This window comes from Leuresthes tenuis, unplaced genomic scaffold, assembly GCF_036924035.1.
Source record: "Leuresthes tenuis unplaced genomic scaffold, fLeuTen1.0.hap1 SCAF_3, whole genome shotgun sequence".
Lineage (NCBI taxonomy): Eukaryota > Metazoa > Chordata > Actinopteri > Atheriniformes > Atherinopsidae > Leuresthes > Leuresthes tenuis.
Window position 1 is genome coordinate 20,720,310 of NW_027325357.1, and position 27,331 is coordinate 20,747,640.

Sequence of the window (27,331 nt, forward strand, 5' to 3'; positions counted from 1 at the left end):
TGTAGCCCTGACATCAGTAAAAGTTCGAGTTACATTTACATTGAAGCATTAGACTAAAACAAACACCAGTGCTGCATTATGAATGAAGTCCTCTACTTTGTCCAGCCATTAAACTGCTAATTAAACCGCAAAATATTGATGAGCATTTCCCTTTTATCTCATTGTTCCTCACTAGTATTGTTTCTGACCGTCACAACAAGAAGATGCCACTGGGTGAGGATTGCCATGCCTGGAAAAAGAAGACCTCAGATGTGAAGGAAAAGTACGACTTCAAAGAGATCCTGGGAACGTAAGTGCGTCATTGCCAGCAGCAAGGCCCCATGTTCCTCAGCCTTGCATTATGGGTGTTTCAACCTTTGGCAAACACTGCAATTATTTGAATAAAGTTTGTGTGTTTTTTTTACAAGTTTAATGAGGCATTTAATGCATATCTATTAACCGCTGCCTCAAATGGGTGACAGAAATTTGCATTTCTTTCCTGTTTTTGCATGTATTGAAATGCTGTGCATATCTTTGGCCAGGAAATTATTGCTGCTTGAGGAGTACAGAGAGCAGAGCGTACTCTACAGTAAATTTATTGGGAATAAGTGGCCTCTTAGCTGTCGAGTGTTATTCTGCTGTGTAAGCTGCTGCCTAATAGGGTTATGTTGTATTTTATAAACATGCAACTTCCAGCTGCTTCGGTGTTATGGCTTTAAACAAACCCCAACGATGGCAGAACGGCACAGTTTAGTTTGTCTTTGTGCAGATCAGATGTTCCAGTTCAACTTCACGTGTATGTGTTCTGCACATGTATTTTCTTCTGATGATCTGTTGCACTAAAAGGAAGAGTAACGGAGCGCATGTTAGGCACGTGTAAGATGCGTCCGCAGCATCACATACTTTCATTTCTTTGGGATTCACATTTTTTGTCGGTAATTAATGAAGGATGTTTTCATAAGCGTGACTATTTGGTGGGGGTTAGTATGCAGTCTTATTCAGTTCAATAATGCCGCAGTAAATTATAAATGATTGAACAGCTCTCTAATACTGTGTATCTTTGAGGAGCTTAAAATGATTAATGATTAATAATTTTGCTGCCACCACGCCAAGAGACTTTTTAAATTTACACTTTGAATGTAAATGAATAGAACACTCCACTTACAGTATTTCTTGGGAAATTGACAAAATCCCTTAAAGAATTAAAATTACTTTACATATCTACCTGCAAACACACACACACACACACATATAGTTTTACACACTTTTACACATAATTTTCATGCCCACCGTTGTATTGTTAGAATTCCTTCAAAGCTGCAATGGCCAAAATAGCTTAAGTTGCAACTCAATATGAATAAACCACAAGCAAACTAATATTTACCTCATAAACCATTGGGCTGTTTAACTATGACTCATGTTTTACTAAAAAAAGATTCTGTAAAACTCATGCATCCTGTTTCCAAAGTATGATTTGTGTGCTGAGTATGAAGTGCCAAGAAGTCTTCTATCCTTTGTCAAACAGGCTAGTTGAATATTTGCATTCAAGCATGACCAGTAGATGATTAGTTCCACATAAAATATGAATAAACAACCTTATAAGGAGTTTAACCAACACACGCGGACACCAATTCAACATGTTGATTTCACATTCAGGACACACGGGATAAAAAACAAGGACGACAGATGTTCACTGCTGTTCACAAACGTCAGCTTGGTTCTCTTTACAGCCTTTTCTGTGAACATCTGTATAATCTCAACACTAGGAAAGGGAGAATAGCGTCCTTTTCACCCTTGTTGCCATGATAGTTTTTGTGGTCGCATAAAGGAACCTTTTGAATGTTAGATTTTCTGAATGTGTATCTTTAAATGTCAAGGCATCTGTCTTACATCAGTACTTTTTAATTCCTTTTAAGGAAATGGTTAACAGTGCCCAAGTTGACCGTGAATACTGCCTGTCTGAATTCCATATTATAGGTTCCACCTGAGAGAGGCCTTATACAGGGGATATGTTGGAACTGCTGGGATATCATGTCCTGGCATCTGTTTGCTGTGACTTTGTGCTTCCTTATTGAATGTTCTACTTTTCTTCTTGTCACAAAATCTCTTTTAAACCTCTTAACTTTAGATGAAATTGTGCACGTGTGTCTGTGGTTTCTGGTATTATCCATTTGTCTTAAAAAGATTATGCTTGCTTTTTGCAAATGCTTTTCAGCTGTGGAACCTTAACCCCTTCCTGTCTTAAAAAGCTCAGGTTATATGACAGTATGCTATATTTATGCATGCGAGGAGTGTAGCCCCTTTTTGGTAGCTACACTGGACTCTTGTCTATATTCAAATAGGATTTGGCTCCCACAGCAGTATAGCACACTCCATCACCAAGGCAGAATCATCTCTGTCCTCCCAAGCTCTTCCTGGGGTTGACTTGCCCCTTCTTCTAAATGATCCTGTTAACCGTTTCACAGTGAAACATTTGCCCAGCACTCCCAAACTGGCTGCAGCAATTAGAACTCCCGTTTGTTTTTAAAGAGAAATTTCTCTAGAATTTCCCGGCAGATAAATGTTACCTTTAGTCCTCAGAGTAACCATTTGTGTGTTCTCAGTCATGGATTCCATGCGTATCCTGAGACAGGATGTTTATCCAAGGTGTTTCACTTGTTGCATCTTTTATATACAACCACATCCTTGTTAGTCCAGGATTAAGTCATGTGAACTATAAGTGAACGTATGTTGAAACTGCAATTTGTTTACTGAGTTGATCAGATCTTCCCAAGTTTTTTTCAACTCACTGCTGCACGGAGGGAAAAAAAGTACTTTCTTAGTTGTGATTATTAAGTTAATCACACATACAGACATGTCCAATGTGCATATTTTAGACAGTGGCTACTTTCCATCTTCCCTATGCGTCCAGTGAACTGTGCTGTAAAGGCTGAAGCCCAACCCAAGTCTTTTCTGTGACCAGATTGCTGACACATTGATTCAATTTTATTGGATTTATGGAAATTTTCTTTTTACAGTATGGCACCATTTACTTAATGGAGAAGAGAGAACTATAGAGAAACTAGAGAAAGAGCAGTAATACAGTAGTTTCCCGTTAAAGGGATTTGATAGCTAAATTGTAGACTTATGATTCAGAATTTTATGCAACCTCAGGTGGCTTTTGTTACTGTATGACTACCTTCAATTCGGATATGTTCATCTTAAAATGTGACTCCTGAAATTCCCTTTTGCTGCAACTCTATGTGTATAAATGAAAGTTCCCAGCTGAGCCTGACTGATGGGCGCATACATGAAGCGTTCCCATCCTCTCAACCCTCTCATTGTAATTTCTCCAGTTCTCCACCTGCCCCTGGTTTGGGGCTGAGCTTGTTTATGGAGAGATAACCAGCTCACTGCATCGCTCAGCTGTGTGCCACATTCGTTTGCCATTGCTGGATTGTTGTCTTGGTAACAACAGGAGACACTTTCCATAATGGACTCAAACAGTCACTATGGAAACAAAGTTTTGATTAGCTATTAATAATCCAACACACAGTACATATGTGTTCGTTGTGCATCAGATGAAAACAGAAAAAAACAGACACACAGGCAGACATTTAATTGTTGAAGTGTTCGTCTATCGAGTCTGCCTTTTCTACATTTTCATAACGAAGAAGACGGACCACCAGTAATGCTGTCAACAAGTTTTAAGAATCAAAAATCATCAGTTTATCTGTCCCGTACTAATGAAGTCAGTCAGTCTTTGGACACAACAAGTCAAGCATATGACAAATACAACATGATGACCAAACATTTTATTATTTCATTCTGACATTCTTAAGCAAGTTGGTATTGGTATTTCACATTTTACACACAAGGCATTTCAGAGTGCTTCACATAATGCAATTTAATTTGAGACAAATCAACTCAAAAAACAAGATCAGCATAAAGCAAAAATCATTAAAAATGAAGAAGAGATGTTCATAGGATGGGTATGCCAACGACAAGTATTGGTTTGTACAGATAATCCTCAGCTGTGGCCACATGTTCTGTAATCTAAACAGATGGGGATTAACAATAAACAAAGAGGCACCAGCACTTTCACTGCAATCAACTCAGATCCTCCTCTGCCTTCCCTCTTTTTTTTTTTTTTTTTCAAATTGCTGTGACTTATTTTTCCACCCCCACCACTACCACTTTTGTCTGTCTCTCTTCCTGTTTGTGTCCAGTGCAGCTCAAAACAGCATCCATGCTGTCAGCCCCATTCAGGCTAGCAAGTCCTGTCAGATGCTCTCTATGATCTGGATTCACACTGTGTTCACTGTGGAACTGGGATCCCAGTGTAACCTGCCGCCATTTGATTTTCAGCTGACATTAAAGCACTCATTATACAGGAATGAGGACACGCAACTGTGCCTTGAACTACACAGCGGTTCCTCTACAGGGTTATAGTCAGTAAGATAGCGTACACTGTAGGCGTGATTGTAGGCTCTACAGTCATGTAACAATCGACTGTTACAATTAGTTTGCTTGTAACATAAAAAGATCAATCTAAGTAAATTATATATTGCGTTATAGCACCAAATCACATCGTAAGTAATCTCTGAAAATGTTTGATATCAAGGCTTAGACCTTATGAGAGTGTATAGAAATCCTGTGATTCCCAGGAACAAGCACTAAATGAGAGTGGGAAGAAAACAGGAAAAAATCGCTGACACAACGAGGCTCAGGGAATCATGGACAGTGACTGTGGACAGCAAAGAGGAAAAGCATTGAAAAACAAAAAAATGTAATAATAAGCAAGCAATAGCAAAACATTTATCTGCAGTAAGAGCATTATCTTTTGCTCTCTGAATTTAAAAGCAGATGGATATTGTTTAATCGTTTGCGTTGATGATGTCTCACACTCACACATCCTTTTCAGATCTTATTGCTTTGAAAGCTTGGATCTCCATGGTGCCTTTGGACATTTATTTTTAGACATCGATGTTGATATTTATGCCCATCATTAAATTCTGACTGGTCATACATTAGGTTTATATAGTAGTTATTATTGACCAATGCTCGGACTCTTGGTTTGCAACTGCAGGAACATTATCAGCATCCATTGTGCGTTCTGCTGTAGAAGACAGCATTATGAAAATGATTATCTTTATTTAACTAGTCCTGTTGGGTTACAGTATATTAATCCTATTTATCTTGTTGTGTTCTTGCTGTGTTTCTTAATTAGATTTTGATCCTTGTATTTCAGAGCCTTGAAAGAGCTCATTTTTAAAGCGTTCCCAGACTCAGCTGCAGGCTTTCAGATTTCTGTACTGATGACAAACTGCACAGATGAACCATGTTGACTTTACTGACATTTAAATGGCTGCACATGTTCTCACGCCGTGAGCGGAAAGGGAAAATTCTTGGCATTTTCAGCCCAGAATACATAGAAAAAACACAGGAGATGGAGCAACAAGGGACAGGGCATGGGAGGAAGAGGGTGAGAATAGGAGAGCATGGTGTAACCATCTAAAATCGTTAAGGCTGATGGACTGGCTAGCCTGTTTTTATCAAACGATGACCCACTGGCCCCCATCCCTCGCTGATTATATTGATTTGGCAGAAGTAGTGTTTGTATTGATGTGGGTAAAAGAGTAATAGGGCTCATAACACAACACGCGTTCTGGCTAAAAATGTTGGCCCCTTTTTGTCTATGCCGTTGTGAATTTTCCCGAGCAGCATGTTTGTATTAGTTGTCTGTTTCAGTCCTCTGTGTCTCCCACTTGTTGGCCTTTGCCTCCATTGCTCGTCCGTCACTTTCCACCTCTGTGAATGAACAAAGACAGCCCATTTATCACGTATCCTCTCTTGTTCCATAACGAGGAGCCCTCTCGCTCACACACATTATTTCGTATTTGACAAACTCAAGCTCTCTTGAAACCTTTTTCACCACATCACAGCCTTAGAGTGAGCTTATGCTCCTCATTGCCTATTTATCAATATTTAGTGAATCAAGGGTAAAAAGGTGAACTTCTCTTGATTTTATTGCTTGATAATACGTGTAACCTGTTAAATGCTGTGAATCGCTATTGCTAATATGTCAAATCTTACGCCAAGAATGAATGCAAATGTTGTTTTGTTTTACAGAACTTGTGTTTGGGACTGGGACACATTCAGGAAGACTAAATAGGAACCTTTTGCTCCACTTGTTCCCTCACATTTGTGCCTCTGGGCTATATCACATGGGCTTTAATCTGCCACTCTGTTTAAGGGCTCTCTGCTTCTAAGTGGAAAGGTTCAATAACTCCACACTTGTGTGCATGTCTGTGCGTGCAAGTGTTTGTTTGGACGCTTAGGTTTGCAGGTGCATTTGTGAGTTGTGACAAGAGGTGAGGCTCTTACACTGCTGTGGTGTCAGATTACATTATGTTATGACCTCAACATTTATTCGTAGAGAACATGAAAAGAAAACTCCATTTAACTTCTGTCAGGCAAATCCTCCAGCGTGTGAACCTGTACTGAATTCCGTGTCAGCTTTCAGGACAGAGTGTAAGGTTTTACATCAGACTCTGTTATTCAGAACAGAAACTGAAACAGCTGATTGTCATTTGAAACAGAATCATAAAAAAATTATGCTTCTGCTGACAAATCACTACAGATCACTCAGAAAACAAAATATACAGGACTTCAAAATAAATATATATACACAAGACACTAGATAAAAGCCCATTCATTCATTAGAAAGGAGCAGGCGTGTCCAAACGTTTGACTGCTACTGTATATTGTTCATTATGTTTGGATTAATATTCATTTCATCAAGATTTTTACAGATACCAGTAAAATTGCTTTAGATACCGTATCTCACTTTATGTTGTTGTTGCTATGATTTTCATTGTTGCTGTTTACATCTTCCTTATTTCTAGGCAATTGAAAGGCAACACACCTCATGACCACATTTCCTTTTGTCAACATAGTAATTGTCTGCATGCAGTTCTAAAAGTTAGGTGAGATGTAAACAGCGAAGACCCACATCGTGTTTGAAAGGATTTTTATTACTTTTGAATTATTCAGTGTTTGTATGTTGAGTCAGAATCAAATGAAGTCAAATGGTGATTAACAGTCATTCAAACAAAAGGAAACAGCCACCTTTATAGAGCAGATGAGTTTCCCAGCATGAGAGCTGCCCCACTTCATCTATTTTTCATCTGTGCCTCCCTGTGCATCTTTTCTGTCTCAGCTCTAACTCTCCCTCTTACCCCATCTTTTACTGTCACATTGACCCCATTATTCGACAGTGATAGCTCATCTCACAATTTCAGTTGTTTTTGTCCTTCTCTCATGTCTCTGTTGCTCCTAAAGGAGCCCCACAGGCACTGTTGGCCTTCCTAGTTTCAAAGGAAGGCCATCCCTTTACTTGTTTTGTTTTTGTTAATTTTTCTTTAGTCATAAAATGTTACTGAGTGTAAGCTGAAGGATGAGCTAAGCTAAGACCATTATTAAAAGGGAGGAGGCGCACACAGTGCCCTGCTTCGTAGTGGACTTTAAAGCAAGAGACCGTGTTACTGTGTCACCCCTTATAATTCTTTCTCGGCCACTGATTAGACCATACAGGAGTAATAAGTTAGGCTTGTGGCATGCTACGCAGTCTTTTCCTCTTTCTTCCCATTTCCTCTCCCAGTGCTTGATTTTGGCACAGAGCCATAATTTGTGTTCGGTGGGTGGGAACCTTGCAAGTCACCCTAAGGAAAAATTATCTTGCCTAGACTTGAGAAATATCAATCAAGGGAGGTTAATTTAGCCTATCACCAGTTCAACCATTCCTTTGAAAACTTTGAAGGTTTTCAAACTCCAGCGCCATCCTGAAAATCCACCCCTGCTTACGGCACCCTCAGCCCTTCAGCCCTGCCCTGACCTAATTCGAACAGAAGTCTGTATCTCAGCATAGCACAGCTCAACATGGCATAGCTTGCAGTTCTTGGAATACACATACACACAAGGATGCCCACTGCCTGGCCCACTTATGAATCTCCTTCTGCCCACAACAGTATATCCCCCCTAACAGTTTTAAGTACACCTGCGGGCTTGTCATGTACAGTTTTTGTATTGTTATGATCCCTTATTGCTCAAATTCTGCACATTTCAAGCTGTCCACATATCTGCACACCGGCTATAAAAGCCCACTTGTGCTTATTATCTCTTTTCCTAGGAATCCTAAGATAAGCATGTCCTTTGCTTTCTAGCTTAATCACAATCTACTGTGTGATTTCCCAAGGGGTTTAGTTTTTGTCATGTATGTCAGCGGAAAAAAAATTGTTCTTCTCTTAAATATAGTTCTAAATGCAAATCAAAACAAAAATTGAAATCTGGCTACTGATAATGATGTTTTGAGGGGTAAAGTACACGACTACTTGATAATACTGTATTTTGACGATTTAGTTCATTTAAGCTAATGAAGCACAGATTTAGTAAAATACATAAAACTGCTTTGTAAGACATATCACTTTATCAGAGATATGTATTTGATATTACTAATTAAGGTCAAATTCAACCAATTATAGAAATGAACACAAAAAAAGAAGAATCACTAGAAAAACGTTTATCTAAAAATCAAAACTCTTTGGTAAACAGAATTCAGTTACTGATCATTGAGACATATTTTCCTGTCAGGCCATGAATTGCTGGCATTCTTTTGATTCCTCTCATAGATCTGACTGACCTGATCTGATGAGTTTGCTCATCCCGTTTAGTTTTTGCACTAATCTGTCCATACATACAAGGCACACAGAGAAAAGATGGTCTTTTTATGTTTCAGGGCCAGTATCACAGTTGGGTTTATCTCAGCTCTGATTGGACCAGATGGTCCTTCCCTATGTCTCTCTGACCTTTCCACAGTTACCATTTTGTCATCTGTTTACATATGTCCTTCACCAACTTCTCAGCAGGACAAATGGCACAAATGATTAGAGTTCAAGAAACAAAAGTGTTTTGGAAAAAGAACTGCACATTGCAGATTGCCAAAGAAAACAAATGATCTTAACGCACCACACTACATGCTTAGGTTTTTTTGCTGTCATCATTGTAAAGCTTGAGAGATGAGCTGGCCATGACAGATGTGTTGTCTGCTTGCAAGGACAGTCTCAATATATTGCAGTTACATGGTTGCATTTATAGCATGCATGTTTTGATCTGATTTACACGAATGAGAACAAATGCATGATAGCTTGTGTGTTCCCAATGACTTGATTCTAAACTAATTTGAAGCTTCGGCTGAACAGTGAACAGTTTTGTGAAATAACCGCAGTATGCTATTATTTGATGTAGATGTGTGACTTTCCTACCCACTATCATATCGGGTGTTGTGGCGTATCCAGCATCTGTACAATTATCTAAACCGCCTGAGTTTGTACACACGTGCATTTTATGTCCGTATTTAAGTCGATGTTAAAGGTATTTGCCCAGTGGATCTCCGAGAATAAGTGTGTCTTTATTGAGGATTTAGTAGCTGATAGCCGTGCGTGTGTGTTTGCTTGTGTGTGTGCACTTCCTGGACATAGGTCCCATGGTGGTAAAAAGAATGTCCTGTTTGGAACTGGAGCAGCTCAGTAAACACAGTTGTTTACTTTATAATCCAGCTGAAACCTTAGCTAGGATTAAGCTTTCAGCAAACTCACAACACTAGTCCACACCCAATAACAATCATCACATTAATACCCTGTATATTTTCTCAATTTGTACTGTGTCAGTGGCTGTTTTTTTCCCTCTCTTTATTTTCCTTTTTAATTGATCTCCATTGAAAGTATTTTTGCCTTTTCATTCTGAAGTTGTTTACAGGGTCATTGTGACATTTTGGGGCGACAATTTTGTAGAGCTATTTGCTTAAACCTATTGGACAGCTTGGTCTGTGCAACATCTGCCACACTGCTACATGCAGCAGGCCTCTCAGAAGATTATCCTCTTCTTTTCCCCTGTATTGGTTACTGTCACTTCTGTTCCCTGCATTGTGGCGTGTACTTTCACAATGCATGCGGTTGGAGTTCCCCCACTCTGCTAATAGCGGATAGGTTACGGGACTCAGACACATGCTCTTCATCAGTGTACTTTCCCCAAATAAACTCCCTTTAAAAATGTACTTTTGCATCTATGTATTTTTAGCAAACATAAAAATAGTGAATTGCTCTTCTGGTCTTCTTTTAATATCCATCCTCCGTAAAACATCACAAATTAATACAGCACTAACTATGTTACCATTATTGTTTTTTTTCTTTTTAATAACTAATCATCTAATGATATCACCTTAGAAAAGGCTGATGATAATGGCATAATCTGTTGTGAACTGATGACACTCCGCATTTTTTTAAAGTGTCAAATGGCAGACATTTCCTTATGAAAATTGGTCAAACATATACATTGTTTTTAGATAATAATTTCGATTTTGGAGTAGAAATTAGTAAGGAACCAGGCCGCGATCTGTTTTCAGACAGAAGCATTTTTTCTTCTGTAACAAAAGTTACCCATTCCCAGCTATATTTATAGTGATTCTGAAACATTTAGAGTATTACGTTTCAAAAGACATGTTCAAGAACAGATCTCAGTTTGAATTGGGTATGCATCACACAAGCATTTTTAGGCACAGTTTCTTCTCAGTCCAGTATTCGCTACTGTTGTGTTATCTGGTCTGCACGGCCTCCCCAATGTAGGGCCGTGTGACCCACATTACCATTTCGCTGACATTTTCACTTCTCTATACTTGCACCACTTCTTCACTACCTTTCAGCTTTCTCTAGTTGCATATACTCAGCAATGTAACTGGAAATAGTAAGGTCTCACTGTGGTCTCTGCTCAACAAAAGTAAAGGCAGGGGACACCCTGGACGGGTCGCCAGTCAAAACAATAGTTTCCTGATATTCAGAAAGGAGGAACTACTCTTTGGAGCTGCGATATTCAGTGCTATCTTGTGACAGGAAGTCAAGAGTTGAAAGTTTTCTATTCTATCTAACCGAGCAGGGGTTGTTATTTGCTAGCATTGACATAAGATCCCACAGATTCAGCTAACTTATCTCTTTCTTTACACCACTTTTAATCTAATAACAATTACCGATTTAGAATAGAGTTATGTGAAACCCTTACTGCTGTACTAACACTAATACACTATGACACTAATAAAGCTTTGCTTGTGCTTATGTGAAAAGATAATCTGACTGCATCCAAAGACAGATGAGAGTTCTCAGGTTTTAGCAAAGTTTTTTTTCTCTCAACCTATCTTGAGCATTTCCCCTTAGCCCCTTGGTCTGTCATTGGGTGATTGGAGAATGTTAACCAAACATTCCAGATACTACTTAGGAGTGCTACCAAGGAAATAAAACTTAAGAATGCAGCTCTGGCAATGTCTTCTGCACAGCCGTCGTAATTTGCCTGAGCCAAATTATATATAAACCAAAGTTTATATATAAACCAAAGTTTATATATAATTTTTGGCAATGTAACTTTAATATCTAAGATTTACTTATGCTGTACATTCATCATTCTTGGTGCAGACTGGAGTTTAGTTAAAAGATTAACTAGAAAAGGCGAACCCGCTCAGATGGACTACAAATGTTGAAACTGGACCTACAAGACTGTCAGCAATCAGGAACAGGTTTACTTTCTTGCACAACTTCTAATTAGTTTCCTGACAGCTTTCTGTTTAGATGTCAGCTCACAGACAAGGATTTCAAGAGTCCCTTAAAGGAAGCAGTTAAATAATAACGGTTGGTCAGTAGATGTTGTGAGGACCACAGCTTGAACTTTTCATCGACATGAACTTTTTCTGAAGGTATTTCTGTCTTTTTGAGTTCAGCCCGCAGCCATTTGCCGCTTTACATTCTCATGTACTGCTTTCTTTTTTGCCCTCAACTGCCTCTATCACAGAATAAAAGCAAAAGGCCCAGGAAAAAATCTCATAAATAATGGACTTGAATGCAGTTTGTTTTACTTGTTGTGGACTGACTCAGGGGAAGTAGTAATAAGAACAAGAAAGAGACAAGACAAGATGGCTGAATGAATCCAGTAGACTGAAGGAGGGAGGTTTGGGTGTAGCTTTTGACGATATAAGGCTAGCATTAGAGGAGCGAAGTAGTGAAACCTGTCTGACGAAATATTTTCATTGTGCACGTGTGCTTAATAGAAAAAGCTGAACAGGCTACATCCTCAAGGAAAAAACCTTTATGGCTGTACTAAATCTGTTCTAATACATCTGTTATACTTATTTACGTGGAAAAAGACTCTCTCAACTTCAGGCCAACAGGAAACATGTTTGAATGTGATTCCACTGAATGCAACAATGCACATCTTATTGCATTACAGATAAAAGCTTTTCTTCGAATGAACAAAACTGGCCACTTTCCGTCAACACTTGAGTTTGCTCTTGTTCACTCAGGAGGACAAAGTAAATTCAAAGTAGAATTTTGAGCTTATGTTTTTTTTTTTTTTTGATGATATTATGTGTGCTGAGCATTGCAGTTGCCTGTCACTTAAAGTATTAAACAAGCCTGAATGTATCACATTTATGATCGTAATCTATGTAAATTGCACTATAAGCATAATGTCAATTTATTCTACTGTTTCAAAGCAGTTGGGTCAAGAAAATAGTTAGTTTTTCTACCATTTAGTTATGTAATTTGATTATAGATAAAAAGCAGTTAGCAGTTGCTTTATATGTAACACAGTTTCAACCAACATAAGACACCATATGACCTTATTTTCCTCAATACGCACCACACTCTCACTCAACTTTTGTTGTCATTACATCAACACAGTTAGAGACCTGTTGTTTGCACTGACACAGCTATCAATAAGAAGGCTACTGTAGCATGGCAGGGAGCCTCTTATGCAGCTTTAAGGTAATGTACCATCTTATCTTTGCTTTATCCTATCACTCAAGATCCTTTGCACACAGTGTCTCATTGCAGTTAAACTACTAATCTTTCCAGGGTGACACTGTGCTGACACATATTATTGTGGGCAGGGCTTTACATAGTTAAAAGAAAGCTTTGGATCTGAGTCTGAAATGTTTTGGCATTGGTCCAAGTAACTGTTCATAATGTGAAATGTTGGCCTCCTTTTTTTAATGGGTCCTGGGAATGTACTAAACTTTTCAAGGACTAAAAAGTTCTTGTTTTAATCTTTGTTGGTTGGGAAACAGTAGTAGAGCAAGAACACAAGGAAATGTGAGTTAGTCTAGAGGGGGCCAAGCTAGTCGCCATGCAGATATCAGCATGTCGACACCTAAACCTGCACACAGAGTAAGATTCAAGTTAAACTATGTTTCCAAAACATTATTATGCTACTAAAACAGCATGAAATGTTAAAATAGAATCATGCATGGAGTTAGCTTTGTAATCCATAGACATCCACCCTCTTAAACTGTGGTAATGTACACTGTAGCCATCCAAGTAATTGATTGCCATCACATGAGTCAGATTTTACATCTGAAAGATTGTGAGCCAGTATTGATATTTGTCACAATGATAAACCTCAGTATATTCTCTATGGGTGCTTCCAAACCATCCCACCAGCTTGTAGACTTGCCAGAACTTGACTCAGCTTCCCAGAAAATTCAGGAGAAGGCTGATTTAAAAAATAAATACAATCTGGCATGAGCAGGCCAACATTTTCTACCAGCGCTCAGATGTAAGCAGTCAGGTCTTTGCAAAAGTCAGGCCAATTTACCATCAAAGCCAGAGTTTATTTATTTTCCCTCAGTGTCGTGGATGCATGTGAAGAGCTCAGCCTGAGCCCTTAATGATAAATGACTGAGGTCTGACAGGCTGCTCTATGTTTGTGTTTCAGGGGAGCATTCTCTGAGGTGCACTTGGCTGAGGAGAAGAGGACCCACAGACTGGTGGCTATCAAGTGTATCCCCAAGAAGGCGTTAGAAGGCAAGGAAAACAGCATTGAGAATGAGATTGCAGTCCTGCACAAGTAAGTGGACTCTTATTGTTATTGGGAAATACAAACTAAAGGACAAATGATTTATTTGTCCTTTAGTTGCTAACTGCACTTTAAAACCTGTCTGAGTTGTTAATACTACTCTTAAGTGTACATATGAAATACTAGCTACAAGGTTTAAGACGGTAAATTTTTCATTAGTGTGTCTCCATTGCTGCACGTGACATCACTAGATTTCATATCTGATGTATATTGTTGTGATAAAAATCATCTTAGTCACCACTAAGAATAAATATTAGACTTTTGTTTTCCTTAACTTTTCTGTCATTGTGTCACAATAACACATACCTTTCCTAATAGGGTAGTGAAAAACACCAGTTCACACGCCTTTAAGTTGATGTGAAGCCATGCAGGTAGATTTTTGTTTTGTGCAAATCAAGTGGAATAAAGGAGAATGGAAATTCATATCTACTGCTGCTTCTGTCATGTTTGATTAGAAAAACCCACAAACTGGACTTTGAATTGTTTTAATTGGAAATCTGTTCTATTGAAGAGCTCTTTGAAGACTGTGGAATAACGGTGCATTAACCTGATTAGCAGCTTTCTTTTTGTTTGCTTACAGTGCTGTGAGCTAAAATCACCTCGCACACAAACCTCATTTGTATTTAGGTGAGATTATTTGTAATTTAAAATAGTCTGATATAGATAAGAATTTTTCTGTACAACATTAACAAACTGGATCTTGTTGATCAGTTTATCTCATCAAAATTACGTCAGCTCTCAAAGATTATGACACAGCATGGTATGTTTGGCGCCTCACTTAAAAATACATCTTAACCCTTGTTTCCAGGCTTTTTCGTGTTTTAAAATGCAACATGGAGCGTTATGCCAAGGTGAAACAACACCTGCAGAACCTGCTGCACACAGTTCCTCCTCACCAATTTTGCCAACAAATTATCTTTGTAGCTGAGAAAGAGATGTACGTTTTTTTTTTTTTTATATATTAAGACAAAGGAAGTGACAAGCACACTCTTTGTGATTGTGGAGTGTTTCAAATGTACCCATCCTTAGATGTGGGGAATTACAGGTCACAGTGAAAATGGCTGATCTACATCGGTCCCAAGTTATTTTTAGAGCTCTTGTTGCCTGGGTTACAGGAGACACACAATATACAGCTATGGTTTCTCCTGAGGTGAGGACAGTGGAATGAAAGTGGTGGGGTTTAGTTAGCTGTTCGGTTACTGTTGTGACAAATTATGTAAACGGAAGTAAACTTGGCTTGAGAATCATGGCTGGCTCTGTATTAAGTTTGTATAGGCTCATGCAAAGCTTTCATTACTCATTTTAACACATTATATTTTGCTTCCCCTTTGCTTCACTACACAGAGCAGGTGACAGGGTCCAAATGGGGTGTCTCGTCCATCTCATTTAGAAAACTTGCTGCCAGTGCCGCTCCAAACAACAGGCAAACAGGACTAGTTGGTGGTCGTAGTGAAGCATGTAGCTGCTGAAGAGTAGTGAAGAGAGCTAAAAGCTATATTATTCATCTTCAGTTGTCTTCTGACTCTGTAGGAATTATAACACTGCCTGTTGACTCATAAGACAATGCTGATGCTCAGCTTGTTCTGCTGCTCCAACAAATTTAAATCAATTGATTCAGCGAAACAGCATCTGCTTATAGAAACACTACCATTTTAATTACAGGGTGTCATCATCGGACTAAAGTGATCCACATGTATGGGCAGGCAAAGTGAACAAACAGACACAGTAACGTGGGGGCTCTCTCAAAGTTTGAGTGGCAGTTTAGGGAGGAAGCAAACACTTAGATTGATGGCTGCACAGGTAGACGCACATGCGAGACAACCCACACAAATTCTTCGTCACTGAGTGGCTTTCTGCAATTAGCAGTTTCATGAGCAACCACAAAGCTTTCCTGTGCTGGAGCATTTTTTAAGACTGACTGACAGACGAACAAGTATTATTTAAACTGTTCAATTGTTTGATTTTCAACCTCAACAGATATGTCTTTAATTTATTCATTTACGTCCTGCTGTGATATGAAATTCCTTCTAACATGGAGTTCTGGCTGTTAGATCTGTGATTGGTTTTAGAATTACTTCGATAAATCGTTTGAACTTAGAATTCCCCTGATTGCTGATGAAATAGATCACGTTATCTGCCCTTCAAAGTAAGAGGTGATGAGTTTTTTTTGTCTGATTTCTTTTTGCCTCAGTCAGTGTTATTTTTCCCTGTTGGCTTTTGTGTTGGTGAAAGAACAGTCCCAGAACACAGTGTTGTAATGGCAATAATGCAAAGTTTGATTAAAAAAAAAAAAAAAAAAAAACAGCCATAAGATGCCACCTGATGTTACGCAACCACTAGCTTTCTGAAAGTTTTTAATACCAGAACTGACAGATTCCAGAAAGGGCAGTACAATTTTTTTTTTTTTAGCAATTTACATTCCCAGGAGTAAAATGAAACCGATACCTCCACAGAAGTTATATTTCTGACTCTGAAAGCAAGAAGAATCTCGCCAGCTCTGATGTCAACATTCCACATCGCTGTCAAAGGAATAAAGAGCCACAATAGCTGATTTAATAAACTGTTTAGTAGCACCTTCAGTTTGTGTCTGGTTAAAGCAGTCGAACTGTCCAACTTCTGTCAGTGCACACAGCGCTACAGTGTTTGTATGCACAAAATACATTTCCATGCATCACCACCTTTTATTTCTAGTAACTGCAACACGGTCAACTGGGGTGTGACGCCATTCCTAGCGCTGAATTCCAACCTCCAAGACTAATGAAGGCCGCATTTGACTCTGTAGTTGGATATAAATTGTAGTTGTATCATAAATGTAGGCTCCTGTTTTCCACCATGCCTATGCTTTGTGGCTGAGTAGTAATTTCTCAGTTAGGAATGTGTTAGATTTGCAAGTTTATGTATCAAAAGCGTAACCTTTAGTTAGTCTGAGATGTGTTCATTCAGAAGTGGCTGCTATGTGTTGGCAATTCTCTTTTTTGTTGTTGTTTTTAAACCTTTGCTTGCAAAGAATTTATTGCAATCAATTTATCAGTAACAATTTTACATGTTCAGTTAGTCCTGCCATATACTGAGCACATGTCTCAGTGCGATCCTCTTTTGGGGTCTGTGTGATGTAACTGTCTCCATTTGATGTGTTTAAAAGACATTGTAATCGTGTTATTGTAATCGTGCAAACATGTCAGCTAATTTAATTGATAGTATGCATGCATGCATGCATGGAATACTTTCTGTAGATGCCAGCCTAGTGGAACGTAGTCTTTTGGACATACATTATGTCTGCACGTTTATCCATTTGCGTGTTTGCAAAAGCAAAATAGCCATTAACTATTACCCACCCTGCACAGCACCGACATCTAAAATGAGCAGTGGGTGATGCAATCCATGACCCTTTTTTTGCTCCTTACTAATTATTGCCAATGGCTGCTATTAAACCACTGAGTGCATTGTGCGTGCCCATAACTTAAAATATACATTACATAAAAATAATCATATAGGTAAATGTTTAAAATCAAATGTTATCATAGTGCTTCTCCCACAAATGAAATTTACTCTCACTGTCCACTTTTTATCTGCCCTCATACTTTTTTGACTATACAATGTGGCACAACACTGAGATTTCCAGTGAAGTAAACTTGCTCTCTTGTTTTGACCTCAGAGCACAGCTGTCATATAAAATGTTGTTCTCTAATGAACATTCTGGCACTATTTTATATTGCCCTCTTTCACTTCCTTGTCAGGTCGGGGCCACAGCTGTCATCCTGCCTCTGCTTTGATAAGTTTTGTTGTTTTTTTTTCACTGCAAATGCATTCTGTTTAAAACATCTAACTCTTTGTTTCAGTGATATAGTTGAGCTGGTTATATAAGTCATATAACAGTGTGCAGAGACAGATGATCCTCCAGCAGTAAGCCCTGTAAACACTTCAGTGTTTTGTTTTTTCCTTTTAATTACAGTTTGTAAGAAGGCTGCCCAGCTTAGTGAGAGTTTAATGAACCCCTTTAGCATCATCAGAGTTGTTAACTGGCTGGCTTGTCCGGACCAAATATTTACTCAAACAAGGACATTTGCAAATACAATGGCTATTGACACTCTTCTCATTATATAGTTGCGCAAGCCAAAGGAATTGTGAGATTCTTCCTTCCCCTTACTTATTAGTGTCTAAACATCATACCTAAAACACATCCTTGAGTTAGATATTTTAAGTGGATTCAGCTCCCAGATAATGTGTGTTTCAGACCACAAGTTTATATCTAACACCTTTGGTACATAGTACATGCACACGATGAGGCATACAGTGAGCCATGTGATTCTGCTCCATGTCAAACAGGAGACTTTGTTGCTCCAACTTGTCTTTTATATGGCTGTTATGCTAGATACGCCTACAAGAGCATGAGGCTCCAGTGGAGTGTGTATGACCTAAATGTTGCCAGTGGATAGTGTGTATGTAGTTCACTGTGGGTGACTTTGTACCTGACAATATGTTCTGACTGCACAGACTTTTCCGCAGGCTTTATTCGTAGTGCACATACACGGAATACCTCCTGCTGTAGATGCCTGTCTGGAAAAGACATGGTCATCCATGCAGAAAATGTAAAAGGAGTACGTTTGTTTCCACAGGGCGGTCCAAATCTGCCTGCTTTCACGGTCAAGTTATGAGACACAGGAATTGAATTAGTCAAGATTAAAATAATTGACAGTATAAAAACACTTTTTCGGTGAATGTGCAAACACGCATGGAACAAATTCCTGCTCTCTGCAGTAACTCATCACCGAATCACCATTTATAAAAAGCGGAGGAACATTTCTATTTCTCTTGTTCCCTGGCCAAAATAGGTCTCATCTCTTTGATTGTTGACTGAGAGGTTTCTTTAAAAACAGATAAAAAACACTTAACAGAACTACAAGACTCTTTAGAAAACACTTCAAGGTTTCCATATGCAGTGCTCTGGGGGAGAAAAAAACGTCTCTAAACAGAAATATAACAGACAAAACGGCAAATAAGCAAAGTGTTAAAATAGCATCCACCTTGGGTTCATCACCGCAAAAGCACACCTGCACAGAAATCCTGCTTAGTGCAGAAAGTTCTGGGCTTCTGATAAAATGTGTGGAAGTGCATGCTTGAGCTCATATGGGGTTGTAGGTGTTTGTTCACTCTGCGCTTTTAATCCATCGCTGATCCTTTCCTGGATGCATATCTCCCTCCACACAGAGCTAAGCAGATGAATGAAGGTGTCCATGCATTGTTACAATCTGGATCAGAGTCATTGCTGTAATCCAGCATGAGCTCAAGCTGACCCATACACAGTGCCTCCAGTACATCTAAGTCACATGACTTTGTGTTGTCTTTGTCCTGATACATTCAGCACAGTTCCCACACACACACGCACAGTCCAAGCCATGAGGCACACACTCAGTATGTAAGATAGAGTTGAAAGGCTGAATTAGAAAAGTTTGACAGTTTGAGGTCCTGAGTAGAGCTTTGACTGGTATCACTACAGAGCAATGCTTGTTTGGGTGTGTGGTTCTATAGGTCTTGTGCTTGATTTGTTCTCTTTATAGATGTGACTTTTGACCCATTTCAATAGAAACAATGCATCAAAACAAATGAATGGTTATGGTGTGTCAATGAGGAAGATGTTAACATAATACAGGCTTCAGTAACAGTCCACAATAGTTAGACAGAGAAGTGAAAGGCCCTTTTTGATCTGATGAGTCATTTCCCACTACTGTCACTGCACTGACAGGTCACAAGGGACAGCAGAACATAGAGTTCAGTCAATTAGAGAGCTGCATGCCACTGCACAGTGACACCACCTCGACACCCAGGAAGATAAACGGTGTACCAGCCCTTCTGATACTAAAAGAAAAAAGGACATTTTTTTTTAACTAACTGTAAACAAAACTACTAAGTATCAATATGTAAATAGAAATTTGAATATTTATCAAACATTACAACCAAATTAACTTCTTCTCTTCTAATTCTTCCCTCACTTTTCACAGGATTAAACACCCCAACATTGTGTCTTTGGAAGAGATATTTGAAAGCAAATCACACCTCTACCTTGTCATGCAACTGTGAGTATTCCCATATGTGTGGGACTGTGTGATTTCTTTTTGTGTGATGTGTGTACTTCTGCTATCTCCCACACGATCTTTGTCACATGCCTTGCATTGCACTCTGTAACACACATGTACATGAACACACCCACACAGTACTAAGGCTATGCAAGAGCAACAGTGGGGAGTGCGCCCTCACACCAGCAGCCTGTCAGTGTCCCACCCACATCAGCTGCTGAAATGTCACAGAAAGGAACCTGAACAAGAACAGACCAGGAACAGGAGCACTGTTAACTGTGAGACTCCTGAAAGTAAAAAACATCAACGCATTAATCACAATCATAGCAGAAAAATCAGTGCAAAGACAGTGAGTGGCAAAGAGGAGGATGTACATTTATCAAGGAAAGGATGGCTAGAAGATGTTCCCTGTCAATACATTTGCTCTGATTTATCATATTTTTATGTGACTTTCAGTTACAAGTTTCAAATGACAAATTTCAACTGCTTCTCAAGGCATTAAGTGTGGAAATCTGTTAACTTAAATCAAATGTATCAAAGTTTTATTTCATTCAAAATAATTCCTTTTAGCTTTAAAATCAATTAGATGTAACTGTATCTTTTCCTTATTTCATATTTTGTCAAACAATTTGCATATTTGCCCTGTCCACCTCCCTTGCTCACCAAGAGCCTACCAGTCAGTTACTTTTTCTAACAGACTAGGGATAACCCTGAAAAACCCTTCTCTTTTCTCATTCCGAATACATATTTGTTTGCTGTGCTTTCCTGTGTGGTTCCACTCCACGCAGTGTTATCTGCCTCATCTCACAATAAATGGAATGTGGAGAAAAGAGCATGCACGCACCAGAAAGGGAGAAGAGAGCAGCAAAACAACAGTAGAGGCTCTGAGAATCAGCTCAAATTAAACCAATACTCAGGTACCATATTTTTCAGGCTATAAAGCGCACCGGGTTATAAGCCGCAATATCAATGACTGACTGCTAACGGGTCTATTTTCATACATAAAGCACACCGGGTTATAAGCCGCAATATCAATGACTGACTGCTAATGGGTCTATTTTCATACATAAAGCACACCGGGTTATAAGGCGCATTAAATGAAACAAAACTCAGATAAGTCAAACTTTATTCAACTCACTTGTTGTACTGTGTGACTGATAACGCTGAGTTTGAAATCCGCTTCGTAAGCATGTCTCTTAACAGGAGCCATTTTTAGGGCAGCGTGTATAGAAAATGAATGAATGAATGCACACACCTTAATGTTGAAGCACGGATCGTATTACTCCGCGAGGCTCGTGACTACGGTGGCTGTAATGCTCAATCCATCAAGCAGTGCAGCTTCGTAGCTTACCAAGGCCGTCCTAAAACATTTTGACAGATTTTTGAGCGCTGTGTACAACATAAAATCGGTTCTAGGTCAGACACACAACCAGAATTAATTCATACATTAAGCGCATCTGACAGTTTGAAACTATCGCTTGTGCTCCTTACTTCCAGAGTGTAAATACTCATCTATGTTGTTGACCCATACGTTCACTCGTAATATGTCTTCCGACATACAAAAAAACACCATACGGACATGTTAACCTGGATCAAAAGTCACACTACCTGTAAAAGTGGGGACTGCTGTATCTTTGTAGCACCCAACTATTCAGGTTTGTAAGGTGCAGAGACAGAATGAGAGAGCAAAATGTCCTCTGAGCCGTCAGCAGTCTTACTCACCGGGTTCAATTCGACTTGTGCGTATAAAAGAAAGCGCACGCAGCAGAACATGCTGCTCTAGACTCAGATGCTTTGTCATTCCTCTTATTCTGCAGTGCCAGCATGTTATTTGAAGGCACACACAGCCCTGCAATGCTGCCTTGGTTCATTGTTCTCTAATCAGCGTGAATGAGCAAAGACAGCGAATGGCAACATAAAAATGGTGTGAAATGGGCTCCTGATTTTTATGGGAGGCATCCTTTAATGCAACACCTACTGCTCCGGCCTATTAGTAAAGCTGGTTTAATTGCAACCTCTCTCAATAAAATCAAACGATGGTTGACAGACAATATTGTTGCCACCGGAGTTATGAAGACAGCTCAGTTATTCTTCGACTGTTCATCATCTTAATTCTGTAGGTGGAGTGAAGTCTCCATCTAGTGGCTAAAAGCGAGCAGTCATAGTTAAGTGTATGGTTTCTTTGGGGCTTTTTAATATCGGACATATAATTTCATCAGAAATAGTAATAAGTTCCTGTTTTATATTTCCCTATGCCCTTTTCATACTTCCTTTCACTAGTTATCTGTCGTTTCCTTATTTCTAGATAAATCATTTCAATCCACTTGTACTTTTCCCATTTATAAGAAATAATTCTGACAAGTTTCACTACACAAATCTCTTTATGCAGGGTGTCAGGTGGGGAACTCTTCGATCGCATCATAGAGAAGGGCTTCTACACAGAGAAAGATGCCAGTAAGCTCATTCAGCAGATTCTGGATGCCGTCAAATACCTCCATGACATGGGGATTGTGCACCGTGACCTCAAGGTCAGTCAGGGCATTGCAACTGAAATGTCTGTCCTCGTCTGACATACACTGTGGTGTTGAAATGCTGTGTTACCTCAGAATAGTTGTATGCATTAAGGCTTGTTTAGAGTAAACAAAAGATGGCTTTAGTCTTTTCAGTGTAATCCCACAAATATATAATCCTTTAATGGAGATTAGTTACTACTGTGTGCTTGTGGTTTTTGAAGAGGTGTATTTGTGTGTGTTTGAAAGAGATCATGTTACTATTGCAGGATTATAATCTTTTGTTACACCACTGTTTTTTTTTTTTTTGTTGCCCCTTCAACTCACAGCCAGAGAACCTGCTGTACTACAGCATGGACGAAGACTCCAAGATCATGATCAGTGACTTTGGCCTGTCTAAAATCGAGGGCTCTGGTAGTGTGATGTCGACGGCCTGTGGAACACCTGGATATGTTGGTAAAATAATCGGCTCGCTCCTCTTTAATTAGCAAATCGGTCTGTGATTTATCTACGGACTGATAGACTGTATCATGTAGTTAACACAGTGGCACATTTTATGCACTGAAAGTTAATGGAAAACATTTGCAAGAGTAAATCTTATGAAAGAAGACAGAAAATATGTTCAACACGTCTAATATGTGTCAGTTTTGTTTCAAGCATTTGGATTATGTATGAAGACTCGCATCCTCTTGTCTTTTCTCTTTAAGCCCCAGAGGTTTTGGCACAGAAACCTTACAGTAAAGCAGTGGACTGCTGGTCTATTGGTGTCATTGCATATATTCTGTGAGTACTTTCTGAATAGATGGAACTGTGTTACAGGAGATGAATAGACTTCTAACTAAGAGACAACCCCATTTACCCCGAAAAAGTTTACCTTTGTATAAAACGTAAATGAAAGCAATGCATTGATGTGCTAAAAACAAAAAAAAATGAAACTCCTTATTTGATTGGGAATATTACTCAGGCAGCTGTTCTTAAATACTCTGCCTCTTTAGAAAGCTTTTTGGAAAATTGAATCATGTTACTGACTTTCCTCCAGATGGTTTTAGAAGTCTCTTCTCCTCTGTGTTTCAGGTTGTGTGGATATCCTCCTTTCTATGACGAGAACGATGCCAAACTTTTTGAGCAGATCCTGAAAGCGGAGTACGAGTTCGATTCACCTTATTGGGATGATATCTCTGATTCAGGTAGTGTGCATATCAAATTATTTTCCCTCAGTCCTGCCATTAAACCTTGAGGTAGACTTTTTTTTATACAGCTATGTAAAGCTGTAAGTGTTTGAGCCACATAAAACAGTAAATTTCATTGAAACGTTTATTTCTCTGGTCAGTTATGAATTTTAAATGTATATTTAAATACTGGATATTCAGTACATCTTTTTTGGTCTGAAGTTGAATTAAACCATGGAACTACTACTACTAAAAAAGAGCTTTTCAGCACAGATCCTCTCATTATACAAGCTTTGAGAGTACCCACTCAGTCTAACATTTCTCATCTATAGCTAATCCTGAGAGCAAGCCAGAGACCATATCTTTCTCGTTAAAAGGCTGTAATGTTTCACGTTTTATAAGCCAGTAAACGTTTTATCTGATCCTTGCAAGTGTTTAACCAACAAAGGCAACCGTCCTGCTCATATTCAGCCAGTCTTGGACCGTTGTTACTATACCTTGTCCTGGATGATGATCTGTACTGATCCGTATTACGATTGATGAATCAACCAAATATCTGTATGACATACCTACCTAAACATTTATCAAGCACTAAAGTATTAACTTGCTCTATTTTTAGACTGACATTATTAAAGCATCATATAGAAATTTATAAATAAATAGACTTCTAGAATTTCATTGCTGTGTTTTACAACTTTCCTTTCTTCTTTTACAGCCAAAGACTTCATAATGCATCTTATGGAGAAAGACCCCAGCATACGTTACACCTGTGACCAGGCTCTGCAGCACCCCTGGTACGACTCAAAGTACTCCTGTCCTCATTGGTTAACTTTCAAAGTGTATCATGGATACTGCAATGTTTTCGGTTTGGTTATGTGTAAATATATGACTTTCACCCACTGCACACACAAACTCTGAAAAATGTCTTGCTTTCTCTGCCAGGATTGCTGGGGATACTGCTCTAGATAAGAACATCCATGAGTCCGTCAGTGCTCAGATCAAGAAGAATTTTGCAAAGAGCAAATGGAAGGTAAGGCAAACTTGTACTCTATATGAAATCCATATGTTGTTCATGTTTTCTTGTAGAAAAAAGGAAGAGAACTTCAGGGATCAGTACACATAGTCGGTAAAAAGGGATTCACTGTCTAGCTTTTATTTTTGTAAGAGTGGAAACTTTGAGAAGAATGAGAGAACTTTGTTTAAGTGTTAAAAACCTTACAGATTAGGTGTGACCACCAAACCTGAGACTGGCATTTACGTCCAGGTTGATCTTGATTAAGCAGCGAGACTACATGAGATTGTACTGCCAGTTAAGACCCCTTATATCTGTGGGTTTTCCCTCTGCAGCAAGCATTCAACGCCACCGCCGTGATTCGTCACATGAGGCGTCTCCAGCTCAGCACCGGTAGTGAAGGATCCAACCCCACTTTGCCGAGTCCCTGCCGAACTCACCTGCTAATGCCAGAGGAAGATGCAGGTACTAGCTATTTCCTCACAGTGGAATTTTTTTGTTTATTTGAATAAAAGAAGTACTGATATACCATGTTTTCTCCCTGTCAGAGGCTTGTTGTGAAGGCGGGTGCTCCCAGAACGTCGATGGTGGAGCAGATCCTCTACCAAACTGCACCTACCGCTGCCACCCAGCCAGCAGTGTGTGATCCACGACCCACTTCGTGTAACCATTTTTCAGTCCTCAGTAACTTTCCCATTTTAACCCCCTCGGTGGAACCAGAGGCACCATCTCCCTCTTATCTGGCTAAGGATACAGCGTCATTCCAACCTGCCGCCTGCAGGGGGAGCAAGCCTGTCGAGCCAGAGAGGGAACAAATAAAAAGTGTTGAAAAGGAGGTGGAGGGATGTGTTGATGTCATTGATAATGATGAACCAGAGCGAATCATTTTTAGGATTGAAAGGGATGCTAAGGAAGGAGGAAAAGACGACCTTGCCCACCTTCGTGTCTGGGAGGGGGGGGCTTTTTTTCTTGCAGAAGCAGGACAGAGCTTGTTTGACATTGTTTTTATTCAGCTTTTTTTTTCTCTCTTTTTCTTTAAATTCAACCAGTCCTTTTGTTCTGTTTTGTATATTTTTGTGTTGCTTTATTAGCATCCTACATTCAGACTTTGGAGTGTAAAGCCAGAAAAAGTATCTGCATGACCAGGAGAGAAATTCTCTTTGCATGTTTTATCTTAAGAATGCACTGTATTGCAGTGTCACAGCACATCAGAGCAATGAAGCATTTTGATGTGGTTTAGTGAAAAAGTGAGTCAAATCTTGTGATATTAAAGATTTGCATTCTATGTCTTTAAGTCAAGCTTTTAGACAATCAGTGATGGAATAGTTTATCCAATGAAAACTCAAATTTATTTGCGTAACTTTTCTTGTGGCATTACAGTGTTTTCATGCAGTGGTTAGATTTTTGGGGGAGGAATAGGGTTAACTTCTGTCTTTTTGTTCAGCCCTAAACCTCTTTAACAAGGGGTTAAGTTTTATGTCTAAGGTGCCTTCATGATATACAGTATGATGGAGTTGTTGGTGATAGGTAGCTTTCTTCCTGTAACATCACATTTTGCATGTGTCACAAGCTAATTATTTTAATTTAAAATTGAATCCTGTGCAACGAAGAGTGAGTTGATTAGCTTTTTCACAATCTGACAGAAAATAGTGTCAGTATTTTTATGTGAAATAGTAAAGCACGAGGTTAACATTTCTCTGAAGAGCCTAAAAACTGGTATTTAAATATATTAATCACCATTCGACACGTTGTATGGATACAAAGAAATGAATATGCATCTGTTACCATGTACTGTACTGCCATGCTGGTGTCCTGTTATCACAGTTCTCTGTTTAAAGCATGTTTCCTCCAGTTGCAGCCCTTTTAAAAGAAAAAAACTGGATTATAGGCTGGGAATATGCAGCACACTGACTCACTCCATCTTACTGTACTCTCATTTTTATATGTATGCATCTTTTTTCCCCATATAGCTCCCTTTAAAATCAGCCATAGACCGTCACACATTGATGTCTGTCCTTTAGTTGTTTTATGGAAAAAATCTTTCAGTGTAACTTTGCAAAATTGTGTTCATAATGCTGTTTACTATAGTTGTTTGTAGCAGATGTAGATCAGCTTTATGCAAATGTATTTGAATCATCTGTTCTTAATGGTCTCAGCCTGTTACAGAGACTGACCTTGGTGGCTCACGGCTCTGAGAGACAGCGAAAATGAAGATATTTCTCTGGCGTGAGCGTCATTCATTCCCCTGATTTTCTCTCTCTTCTCTTGAAATAATCACACTTCCCTTTTAGGCTTCTCCTTCTCGCTCTGATACAACGTTATCTGGTGCTGGCTGCACAGGTTTATGGTTTTGATTTGCTTGAAAACGGTAAATATTATACATCACATGATAATGTTACTGCTGCAGTGAGATGAGTGTCACGGTAGCAAAAGGTGAGATCTTGCTGGATCTTTTACTCTTTAACTAATTCATTGTCCTGTCATGTAGATAAGTAAAGAGCAACGGAAGCTGTAATAATCTTTTAACAGGTTAAAGAAGCTTGCATTTTTGAGCTTTACTGTACACTTTGTTGGGTCGTTGTTGTAGTCTACCTTGACATTAATTGAAATTTACTCCAAACTATAAAGCATATTTAACAGATAATTTTTCTGAAA

The 27,331-nt window shown here is 39.0% G+C and overlaps 1 protein-coding gene across 2 annotated transcripts in view; it reads left to right on the forward strand.

Moving 5' to 3' along the window:
* Positions 1-26,421, forward strand: part of camk1b (calcium/calmodulin-dependent protein kinase Ib) — a 31,845-nt gene extending 5,424 nt beyond the window's left edge. For both annotated transcript variants that reach the window (XM_072382475.1, XM_072382476.1), the window contains exons 2-12: positions 176-289; positions 13,771-13,902; positions 19,911-19,985; positions 22,375-22,513; positions 22,825-22,951; positions 23,203-23,278; positions 23,570-23,682; positions 24,380-24,458; positions 24,607-24,694; positions 25,012-25,141; positions 25,225-26,421. In XM_072382475.1, the coding sequence (XP_072238576.1) occupies positions 204-289; positions 13,771-13,902; positions 19,911-19,985; positions 22,375-22,513; positions 22,825-22,951; positions 23,203-23,278; positions 23,570-23,682; positions 24,380-24,458; positions 24,607-24,694; positions 25,012-25,141; positions 25,225-25,322 (1,143 nt within the window). In that variant the 5' untranslated portion in view covers positions 176-203 and the 3' untranslated portion in view covers positions 25,323-26,421. The remainder of the gene's footprint in view (positions 1-175; positions 290-13,770; positions 13,903-19,910; positions 19,986-22,374; positions 22,514-22,824; positions 22,952-23,202; positions 23,279-23,569; positions 23,683-24,379; positions 24,459-24,606; positions 24,695-25,011; positions 25,142-25,224) is intronic.
* Positions 26,422-27,331: the final 910 nt, after the last annotated feature.